This window comes from Carassius gibelio, chromosome B9 (assembly GCF_023724105.1).
Source record: "Carassius gibelio isolate Cgi1373 ecotype wild population from Czech Republic chromosome B9, carGib1.2-hapl.c, whole genome shotgun sequence".
Taxonomy (NCBI): Eukaryota; Metazoa; Chordata; class Actinopteri; order Cypriniformes; family Cyprinidae; genus Carassius; species Carassius gibelio.
The window spans coordinates 31,435,486-31,447,458 of NC_068404.1; the positions used below are offsets into that span (position 1 = coordinate 31,435,486).

The 11,973-nt window shown below is 35.1% G+C and overlaps 2 protein-coding genes across 2 annotated transcripts in view; one reads left to right on the top strand and one right to left on the bottom strand.

Annotated features, from left to right (window-relative positions):
• The window catches only part of LOC127964884 (NACHT, LRR and PYD domains-containing protein 12-like), a 1,383,583-nt gene that overhangs the window by 784,787 nt on the left and 586,823 nt on the right, over window positions 1-11,973 (bottom strand). The window lies entirely within an intron of this gene.
• Window positions 5,728-9,698, top strand: LOC127964912 (uncharacterized). The gene is made up of 9 exons (XM_052565413.1): window positions 5,728-6,860; window positions 6,967-7,107; window positions 7,333-7,484; window positions 7,682-7,818; window positions 8,043-8,136; window positions 8,250-8,585; window positions 8,726-8,912; window positions 9,000-9,127; window positions 9,425-9,698. The coding sequence occupies exons 1-9, from the start codon at window positions 6,779-6,781 to the stop codon at window positions 9,689-9,691; spliced, it is 1,524 nt and encodes a 507-aa protein (XP_052421373.1). The 5' UTR covers window positions 5,728-6,778; the 3' UTR covers window positions 9,692-9,698.

The following is an 11,973-nucleotide window of genomic DNA, read 5'->3' on the forward strand; positions in this document are numbered from 1 at the left end:
GGGCTATAAGCTAATAGCGGACCGGGAGATCAAAATGAAACTTGTGATAGCGAGGCACTGTTTGTTTTTGTTGTAGAATAAAATATTGGATATATTCACAGGTTATATAAACGGAAACAATGGTGTATAAAATTGATTTTTAAGTTAAAAACAGTCGATAAAAAGAATATAGTGAAGGAGCTCAAACGCAGTACGGATGCCAACAACAAATAGGAAGTATTTGTCAGTCAGTCGGGATTGAACTGTCGTAGCTGAAGGGTTAACGTTAACGTTGTATAAAAAAAATTTTTGTTGTCAGTTTACTTAGCAAACGTAGGATGTTTTATTTATACATTCATTGGGCAGAGGCTTAAAACAAGTTTCAATGCTCTAGAATGTTTCTATCATTTCCCTCCCGCAGTGGAGCTGACTGACCAGCTGACCATAAAGAAGACCATTTTATATGTTTTGAGATGATATGTGTTCTCTCAATATTGTTGTATAGTCTTACTAATTAAGTACATGAACTCTTCAAACTGTTATTTTTATATTTACACCATTTATTTTCCACTGGCACAATGTGTTATCTATGATTTTACTCTTGTAGGCTATATGTATGTTCATTGATGAAATATGGTTATTATTCTGGTGATTCTGTGTTGTTAACGTTCAGCTCTGAAAAATAAAAGATGAATCATGAATAAAGCTGTTGGTGTGAAGCAATAAGTTGTTATTAAATAATAAAATAATAGTACTTTTAAAATTACATTTCTAAACTGAATAGTGTCACTTTTAACTTGTTCATTTTAACTTTAGTAGTATAACTTGGGCAAAAATATGAAGTACTGGCACAACTTAATTATAACCACGCATGCTTTTTAATGCTTTTGTAAATGTTTTAGTAGTATTTTAAAATAATTGCCTTTTCTGTTTTTCTTTTTTTACTGTTTTTTTTTTAGGTATGAAGCTGAGAAGTCTGCACAGGTCATATTATACATTATAAGGGTATTCTTAAAGCATTATAAGGAATGCATTATAATACAACTTGTTTCAATTCAACTTGGCGAATTGAAAATGTTGGATCATCTCATGAATATTCATAAGAATAGGTTTAATATATTTACTTATTTGTGGTTATAGCTTTTAAGAGTGATTATTTATAACACAATGAACACGTTGCATCCACTTCTACAATGGATTATATTTCTCATAGTTATAATGTATTATACGTCTCATATCTTGCCATTTTTCTGATGCTACTTAAAGCGTTGAAAGACCACTTATAAGTAGTAGTAGTAATAATAATAATAAAAGTTTTCACTCAAACAGCCATAAGATCAGATATCAGATCAGATGAATTAGTAATATGACACATTTGCTTCTATTTTTATTGTAATATCAGTTTGATTATTTTGATGGTACCCCTTAGACAGCTGTTGGGTAACTCTGCAACTATATCAACTAGCGGTCATTGGAGTATTACTATGTCTGCTACTGTAAATATATGCTAACACTTTATTTTGATGGTCAACCAACAGATAAACTGACATAGGTGTCTTTGCAAGTACGTCAGCTTATTCTACCAAACTAGATTCTACCATTCTTGAGCTACTGATACTCTAATGAGAGTTAGTTGGGATGTAGTGGCAAAGTTGCTTATAATAGATTGTTTAAGAGGACCATCAAAATAAAATGTAACCATATAAAAGATTGAATTTTTTTCCAGTTAAGAGTATCACATCAATTAACATTAGCTTCAAAGGAAACACTCAAGTAACACTCAACATCTAACCACTCACAAGCTGTAATAAGATACTGTGCAGATCTTAAACAATGTCAAGATATGATACAGTCCATTATACTGTAAATTAAGTAGATTTAATATGGTGTTCATTGTGTGTTATAAATAATCATACTCTTAAACTTATGACCATGATGAATTATATTATGCATTGTATTATGATGTATTATAAGTGTTATGATTATTCATGAGTTGATATAACATATAATTTTTTTTATAATGCATTATGCATTCATTACAATGCCTTAAGAGTACCCTTATAATGTATTATACATATGGGCTTCATAGAAAGTGTTACAGTATTTTTATCCAGTTTTTATCCTGTTTTGTTTTATTTTGTTTTACCTAATAAAAAATGTGATTTAGAGATTCTGAGTTGAAGTCATTTTCTTCAAATTTGAAATATTTTAACATGTAAATTTAAAATGTATTAAGCACCAATTTTTTAGGTAAATATTTTAAATTAGAGTTTTATTGCATATTAGCACATTAACTTTATCCAGAGGAATTAATAAAGAAATATAAATGGGGCCCAGTTCTGACCCACTGTGGTCCCACTAAAACCCCATATAAGGGCCATTTGTGGGTCTAGTGTAATCAAGGGTTTTGTATGTGGCCCACATTGGCCCCAATTATTAGAGCCCACTTGGAGCCCACTATGGAACCATCATGGGCCCCTATGGGTTAACACACACGGGGCCCAAGTGGAGCCGATGGACAAAAATGTACGGGTCCCATTTGGGTTGCCCATGCACACCGGCGGCGCCAGTGGGGGTCCTGGGGGGTCTCAAGACCCTGCCAAAAAACGCCTTGACCCCCCATTTGACCCCCCACCCTCTTCCTGATTATATACATTTATATATATATATCCGGGATAAATATAAAAAAAAATATCTTCAAACTACGCAGAATATAATAAATAATAATTATTTGGACATTTATTCGTACACTGAACGAGAACCGTTTCTGTCAGACGCATCCGATTCGAGAACAGAGGAGCTGATGATACTGCGCATGTGTGATTCAGTGTGAAGCAGACTGACTCACAGCTCGTCTGAACCGAACTGATTCTTTTGATGATTGATTCTGAACTGATTCTGTGCTAGTGTAATGAGCGCTGGTAAACCAAGGCTTGAATGAAGGGCGGTCATCGCTAATGACATTGCATCGAGCGCAAAAGAAACGGTGAACAGTTTTTTTTTTCCAATTGGTTTTATTTGATCAAATTGTCCGAAAGAACCGGTTCACTTGAGCACCTGCTCCTTTGCCCCTTAAGTGCCCTTTTGTCAAAGCAAAATTTCCTTTTTGTAATAATTTGTAATAACATTCCCTTTTGTGGCTGCATGCCCACGCCCAATCATAATATTAGTACAATTTATTAATAATAATTTAGCCTTAAAAAAATGACCAACATGATGTTCTCATGACCTCATCCGACCGGGAGGATTCCTCTCGTGCAGTTTTTAATTGCTAAAGGATATTTTCAACATCGTGGCAGCTGGTAAGTGGTGTTTCATTCTCAGCGAAGTGATTTTGATGTTTATTTACTTATTATTATTTTACAAGAACGATGTGATGTGAGAACATGCAGATATGTTGTTTATATTGATGTGTGTAGCCTGTAGTGTAGAAGTAACACTAGCGTGCTGTTTGAGGGAGAAAAGTTTCACAGGCATCGAAGGGTCTGGTCTTTTTATGTTATTTGACTAAACTATTATTATATTACAGTACTTATTTATTTTTTAAAACATAGAGTGCCTTAAAAATAATTATCACAACACTGGTTAGGCTTATTCAGATTTTCTCATTCTCTGAATTATCATTATAAAAATAAAAACAATTCAGAAATGAATTAAAATATAATTATATTTTAAATGTGACGCAAATATATATTTTTTCTACAATAGCAACAGTGTTTACCACAGCAAGACCAATTTAGACTGTAAACTCAATTATATCTCTCTGGAAATAAATGTAAAAATATCAATGTAAAAAAAAAAAAGCATAATATATCTGACATCAAAGTGCAGTGTGAAGGATATGAATAACAAATGTAGCCTGTCATTTGTTTACATTGCAACTACAACAGTAATAAAAATATGAATCACTATATTCCAGTGTATCATTTTTTTTATATTTTGAATCAATATTTAAGGTGGACTTATTGATTAGGTGCAAGAGTAGTGATGGTTAAAATAATAGATTAATGCTGAAATATTAAATTGAGCCTTGTTCCTAGATGGACAGAGAGTGGAAAGTAATAGATCAGATGAGGAGATGGAGATAGAGGAAGAAAAAGAGGGAAATGTAGAGGCACAAATGACAGAAAGAGAGCAGGGAACAGTAAGTCAGGAGACAGAGAATGGCGAGAAAGAGGAAAATGTAGAGGCACAAGTGTTTTCTATAGTTTTTACTATAACCGCTGTTCTTAATTATTCTGTAGAACAGAGAAGAAAAAGCCATCAGGTTGGGACAATTTAAGACATTTCAGTTTCTAATCCCAGAGCCATTATTATTTTAAACTTAAAATTGTCTTCTCTATTGTTTTTTTGTTTTTTCAAAACTGCATCAAAGCATTTGTAAAATATATTGCTGTATTGACATTTTGAGCAGCGCCATTTAAAGCCTTGTTCCATGTGCTACTTTTATACTTTGAGGACCTGCCCCTCCAAAGGTGTCTGCACGGCCCTGTTCAGAGGGAGTGTCAGCCACGCTAAAAAAGTTAACCGCTTAAGTCATTTGTGGATTCATGCGTATTGGTGAACCGAATTTAAAGCGCCAACCCTTTAAAGTTTGAGCATATTGTTTGCAAACTGTAATTGATTAATTAATTTAAAACAAAGTAGTTGATATGCTGTGTTGTTTTTGTTGTTTAGTAGCAGTAATATGCAGTTATTAGCCGTGTCCACTGTATTTTATGTTGGTTTTCATGAGACCCCCCTTGATATGACCAGGACCCCCCATTGCCCCCCAATCAAAATTGTCTGGAGCCGCCACTGCCCATGCAGGGCCCTGACAGCCAAAACCCACATGGGGCCCACATGGAAATGTTGGCTGGGCAGCTATGATGACTCAAATGATTCACGAACCCGTTTTGAACTCCCGAACTGACTCAAATGATTCGCGAACCCGCTATGAACTCCCGAACTGATTCAAATGATTCGCGATACCCAAACTCACTCAAATGATTCGCGAACCCGCTTTGAACTCCCGAACTGACTCAAATGATTCGCGAACCCGCTACAAACTCCCGAACTGATTCAAGTGATTTGCAATCCCCAAACTGAGTCAAATGTTTTGCGAACCCGCTTAGGACTCCCGAACTGACTCAAATGTTTCGCGAACCCGCTACGAACTCCCGAACTGATTAAAATGATTTGCAATCCCGCTCCGAACTCCCCAGCAAACACAGAACGTTGTGAGGACGTCGTGGTAAAGTTCACATTTTTGGAATCTTGGCTAACTTCACAGAAAGGTCGTGGGCATGTCCTCAAAAGATCATCAAGTATGTTAAAAGATGGCATGAATTATATATATATATATATATATATATATATATATATATACACAGTAAATTTAACAGTGTTGATTTTCCAGTGTTACTATAAAGTGTTAAAATAAAGTGTTGGATCAACACTGAACAGAATGGGTCTAACACCAGAAGTGTCAGGTTTCAAATAAGAGTTGGTGTTACTTTACATAGTTGCAGACGTCAACTCTCATTCAGAGTTAATCAGGCCACACCTCAATTAACGTGCAGACAGACGTCAATTTTCATTGAAACAGACCACATGCGGACGCCATTTTACTTCGCTGGAAGCGTGGTGGTAAGTCTTTCAATTTAATGTTATATTACAGATACAGACTGTAAATGTATTCTCATTTATAATTTGTATATAATCATTATAATTCAATCACAGATAATTATAATAATGATTGAGAAAGCCAACTAGCTCTGACATTTGCTTCATCCTATGTCATGCCCCTTTATCAACGAATTAAAGCTTTGAATATAACTTCACGTTAGTAGTTTCGTCTGTCATTTCGTGTGTCGCACACAGCAGTCATTTTAATTGATTAAACTCTGATCGTGTTCTTTTCAAAATGAGTCTATAAAGTCTCGCGCGCGCGCGCCATTTTACAGGTGAACTGTGGCACATGGAATTTCTGCAGTCCGCTAACGTTAACAGAAAATGTATATATCAATATGGTTATTGGCCTAAAAAAGATTGTTCAGATTTTGTTTTAAGATTCGGCTTGGATTTCTGCTGATCGTTGACCATGCTTCTGGGACCTTCATGGTTTTGAACTTTGGTAACTTGATACGTTTTATGTCGATGTTTGAGCAGCGTTATATGATTTGTGTTTTTATACAGTCTATCGTCAGACGTGGTTAACGTTAGTTTATTTATTTTAGTGGATTAAAGTACTCAATTACATTTTAAGGAGCAAAAAATGTAATATGTGTAGTCGTGGAATATATTGATGTCTCATTTCGGAGGCTGCGTCCTGGTCGCATTTGAAGGCTGCATACGTCATCGGGGAAGTCTCATTTGAGAAAAGTGGACAATGTCGACAATTAAAACCAATTTACCACAGATATTTTTATGTAAAATGTATCGGCATTAACGAGGTTTGACCATTGGGGCGCTGTACGTAGCGTAAAACTGTATTGCAAGTCTTTCCGGATACAATAGATGAAGAAACCGCGCGCTTATTTAGACTGCCGGAGGAGGAGAGTTTGAAAGTTTGCACGGAGACGAAAATGGTATCATTTCTCAAAAGTTCCCGTTTTGTCTTGTTAATGAGGGTTTATAACGGATAAAAAGTTAACCTATTTCGATTTAATTGGTATCTTTGCCGTTTTGATAAATTATTAAAGTTGTCTTGATATTTTTATTTTTTTACAATCTTGTTTCAAATTGAGTCTGTGTTTGTAGCAAACCAGTAAGATGTGTTTCTTCCTCTACAAGCCAGGAGTTCAGGTGCTTAATCACAATGATTGTCAAAGCACAATTTCGGAATAGGAAGAAATTCATAAAAATCTCAGAGGCGTGCTTTGATTTATTTCTAGCAGAGGGTGAGTGATATTTAATATCATAATAATTTAATCTATATGGTTTTTTATAGCTTTGTCAAATTATAAATAAAACTTGACTAAAATTGGTAAATATTTTGTTTTGCAGTGAAAGAGAAGTTCTCAATTCCAGACGACCTTGCTGTTACAGTTACAGATGAAACTGGTACAGAGGTGGATAAAGATGTGTTTCCTGATCTAATGTCCACCAGTGGGTTGGTTTTAGTCATAAATGAGTTGACTGACATGGGTGAGTGAAAACAGGACCTGCTGAATGATCTGTATCCCAATTTATGAATGAGTACTGGTAGTGTTTTAATATCTTCAGTGTTCAAATGGCAAGGATCATATTGAGTCTTTTTATTTCAACAACCAGTGTTCTGGATTAAAAAATGCTCATTATTAGTTTTTTTTTAAATTCAGTATTAATATATACTAACATGACATCTATTAACCCCAGTTTTAACATTACCAGGATCTTCCACACCTCAGTCTTCAGTAAGCTTGGATACAGATACACTGTCTCTAACTTCAAAACGCAGTGAAGAGAGTGACTGGTTTAGTCCAAAACGATTCAGAAAGGATGAAGATGATGATGTGGCATCACAACGAGCACAGGCCAGAGACGTGAGTCCCAGTAGCATTACACAGACACTGGGTGTTTTACTCATCATGATATTCAGTTTCATTAAGGTTTTTTTTGTAATCCCCATATATAATGGTAATATTTTTTAGATCAGGGTCGTATTTAAGGGTAATTTAGATATTACTGCACTATCTTCTCTCATAATAGTATCTGTTAATAATATTCTCTTTTTTTATAGCTGATAAAACAAATTCTAGAGACAAGACCAGGTGGAGGAAATGTGCTTAAGGAGTATGAAGATACAGGCACAATTAGTGATGACACAAGGAAAGTGATGGTGAACATCTTAGTTGCACGCATGATGGAGACAGAAGGGTAATTCTAAAAATATAATTCGCTCTTGCATTATTCAGTTTGTTAGTGATTTTGATGCTCTATAGATTGTGAAGTAGATAGATGTAGTTGGGTGATACAAATTTGTGCAAATTGTCCAAAAAAAAAATCTTTTTTTTTTTTTTTTTTCTTAAAGTTAGTTTAATTAAATGTTCTTAAACATTTCCTATCAGCGTAAAGTAACATTGAGTGTTCCAATTCTTCAGAAGGGTCCCACATCGACTTACCAAACAGAAGTATGGATTGGGAATTATCACCTTATTTCCCTCACTCAGAGATCCCCAAGGAAGGACTGGATATGTAAGTCATTATCACTGATCGGACATTCAATATGTTGTGCTCAGTTGGAAATGTCTAAAGATGTTTTTATTTTTTATTAAGGGTTAAATTAAGAATTTGTGTCATTTCAACAGGAACATTTCTATGATGGCCAAAAAAACACTGGATTCTTGTCATGGCGCCTCAAGACAGTACAAAGGGGGACAAGACCTTCTGGAAATAAGGAAGATTCAAAAACAGAAGAAAAGGGAGGTCCTTTGCTTGACAGACAGCTATGTTACCAAGAACATCAGCTAGATAATGATCAAAGTGTAGAGGCCATCTCTTTGATGAATCATACAAGTGAACGTGAGGTCATCATGCAGAAGATGAAGGCAACGTTTGAATACAGACAGCGCCTTGTCCATGATCCAGAGGGATCCACCACCATTCTCTCTGTTTTTCCTCGGTTCCTGGACACTAAAGGATTGGTATGGATTTTCTTTCATTTTTTACTAAAATTTAAATGTTAGTATCAGAGAACTGTCAAATTGTCTGCATTGTTGAAACTGGCCACATTATTGTAATCACAATATATTGTAATTTCTTTGTGTTTTCTTCAAAACTTCAGATTCTTCAGGACTTCACACTCCTCTTTGGGTCAGAAACTGCTTCCAGACTTTTGGAAAGGTGGCCGACAGTTTTCAAAGCAAAGGTTATCAGACTAGGAGAAACCTTGACTCCCACTCCACTGCTGAAAAGATTACTGTCATCTGCCAAACAGAGCAAAGAAAGCAGCGAGGCACAGGATTCCCCAGGTGAAACTTCCAATGACTTTGCAGTAAAATCATACTATACATACTCATTTTTGTGTAGACATTTAACAAAGTTACTTTTTTTTCCAGAGTGGGACAGTGATATATCATCCTTCCTTCTACTTTTGCATCTCCTATCACCCCAGGCTTCAGGAAGAAAGAAAATCCAAAGGATCAGTATTTCACAGGCTATTGACCATCTGGTGGTGTTTCACAAAGTAGGTATCTGGTACACTGGTGCCAAAATACAAGGCCTATAAGTGTTACACTTTGAATTGAATATTTATTTATTTTTTACTATTAGATAAACTGTAAAATGATAAATGTAAAATTAATCTAAATATGATCTAAACTAAAATTGTTGTTCGTGCATGTACGGTTTTGATTTGGAGTGCTTCCTGGTCTTTATGATGTGCAATTAAGCTAAAAAGTCTCAAATAAATGTTAACTGATAAAGCTGTACTTATTAATTTATCATTATTATTCAAAGACGTAATTTTTTTCCCCCCATTTAGGCATGCAGGAGCATACAGGAACACCTTGAGCTGGAGGAGAATCGTCAGCCATACATTCTTGCCTCCGGGAGCAGCAAGGAAGCCATCAGTCACTACTTCATTGTGGTGGATAAAAAGCTCATCCCCTGTCAAGAATCCTCTTCACTGGCTGCCATTGATGAACTCTTCAAGGTTCATTTTGTTTTCAGTCTCAGTTATGATAGCCATTGCCTATCACTGGGAGTCATGTACTATCAGGGGTATCGAGTCTGGGCCTGTTTCAAATGAGCTGTTGTCTGACCTTGAAAACTCTGATTTTATTTCAGAGCAACTCCAGATGGATATCTCTAGCGAGGTAATGGTCACACCGTGGGTAAAGTGTCAAGGTACTGAGTATCGCAGTGATCTTGTTGTTTTCTTAGAGTTTGTTGATGATGCACCTGTTTTTGGAAAGATTGTTAAAAATTTTATTAAGGATGGAATTTATTTTTTGGTATCGTGTATGGAATCAGAGTTTATTGAACACCTTCATGCTTTCAGTGTTGTTGAACAAGAGCATTGTCTTGTACTCAAAAAACCTGAGGAATTGATGTACTACAAGCCATTTGATTTACAAATGTCCTATGGCAATGACCATCTTTTTTACATTGTCGTGAACTGTTATTTGTAATAATTTCATGGCATTTATGGTTTCTTGCTCTGTGCTGAAATAAAGTTTTGAAACCTTGACAGTGACGTTTTCTTCATAGTGATTTTCTAGTTTATTTTAGTTTTTAGGTTTTTTTTTAGTAGGTAATACAGAACCATAAATAACTCTGGAAAAAGTGTTCTATCAACACCAGGATGGTGTAAATTTTGACCCTTTTATACACCGAGTATATTGTGATTTTCACAATGTCAACACCGGAATAGTGTAGAATTTTTACTCTGTCAGTGTTTGCTACAAAGCTACACCCAGCTCTGTAACAGTGTTGTTTTTATCTGCATCGGTGTTGATATTTCACTCTCTTAGTGTTCACATTTTAACACTGTATTGGTGTTGCATGAGGCAACACTTTTGAAAGTGTTAAATTAACACTTTGTGGGTGGTTCTCATATATACACTTTCAAAGTGTTGAAAATAACTCCTATGGTGTTGTTTACCGGATTTCAAATTTACTGTGTATATATATATATATATATATATATATATTTGCCACCAGTTTAAGAACAAAAATAAATAAATAATTTACTTAGCAAATGGTGATAATGTTCGTTAATGAAAGAGAGTAAAGGACAAATGAACATTTAAACCTTAAACTAGCAGCGCACGTCACTTCCCTTACGAAAAATAAACATGGTTTTATTATAGTAAAACTGTAGTAACCCAGGGTTTTTTGGCGTATTGACTGCCATTTGTAAAACCACAGATTTACTACAAATACCATGGTTAAACTATGGTTAATATAGCAAAACCATGGTTAATTTGTGGTTACCATGGTTTAACTACAGTAACCATGTTTTTTTGGTTTTATTTGTAGTAAAACCATGGTTAATTTTCGTAAGGGTTTCTAAATGAAGTGCGCGACGTGTGCGTGCCCGTCATTTTGTAACGGTCAACTTCCAGCGGACGGACACGGAGGAAAGGTAAGCGCTATAAATCTATTTTTATTCATAGATTTTAACTGATATAACGTTAAATGCCATCAAAGAGGAGTAGTGCTTTGTATTTTTGTAGGTTTTCTCATTCAATTTAATAAATAAATGCTGTTTCGTTAATTAGCTCAAAAGCAGTCTCAGAGGTGTTCTAGGGTAACGTTAAATGTTAAAATCTAATATAACCTTACCTGTTTTAAATTATTTAAAATTTAACACGATAACTATACAGTATTCACTTTCTAATTATTCAGTTTTTTAGCCGTAGTAACGTTAATTGGTTTCTTTGAATGCCTGCTGCTCGAGCTTGATGATGCTCATGCTAGCCATGCTGTGAACTTGAATATAAACCGCTGTATAAAGTTTAACGTTAATTATCGAGGCTGCCGAAATCATGTTCAGTGTATGTGGGATTAATAATTTCCCCTTTTCTCCCTCAAGTGGCAGGCTTGTAAATTCTGTCATCTGTTCATTATTGGTGTTGATGGTGTTTTTCACATGCATGCTTTTTAATGCTAGTTTAATTCTCAAATTGATCTGATACTTTCGTTTCACACAAAGTAAAATTGTTCACTTTTTTAGGGCCTGACTGCCACCAGTTGAGTCAATGATTCAGTGAGTTCCTTATAAGGAAATATATTTGTAACCACCTAGTAATTTAAATGTATTATTTATTGCTTTACAATTAACATTTAAAGCTGCAGTAGGTAACTTTTGTAAATACATATTTTTTACATATTTGTTAAACCTGTCATTATGTCCTGACAGTAGAATATGAGACAGATAATCTGTGAAAAAAATCAAGCTCCTCTGGCTCCTCCCAGTGTCCTATTGCCATTTGCAGTTACTGACCGCTCCCAAGAAATCAACCAATCAGAGCTGCGGTCCGTAACTTGTGTTCAAAATGTTGAAAAAATTATATTATAAGCAAGTGC

Bases quoted from the DNA above. Each gene is read 5' to 3' on its own strand.
- LOC127964912 (XM_052565413.1), top strand. From the start codon at position 6,779: ATGATTGTCAAAGCACAATTTCGGAATAGGAAGAAATTCATAAAAATC. The intron at 6,861-6,966 runs GTGAGTGATATT...TTTGTTTTGCAG, and splicing joins TGATTTATTTCTAGCAGAGG to TGAAAGAGAAGTTCTCAATT. The intron at 8,586-8,725 runs GTATGGATTTTC...TCAAAACTTCAG, and splicing joins TCCTGGACACTAAAGGATTG to ATTCTTCAGGACTTCACACT.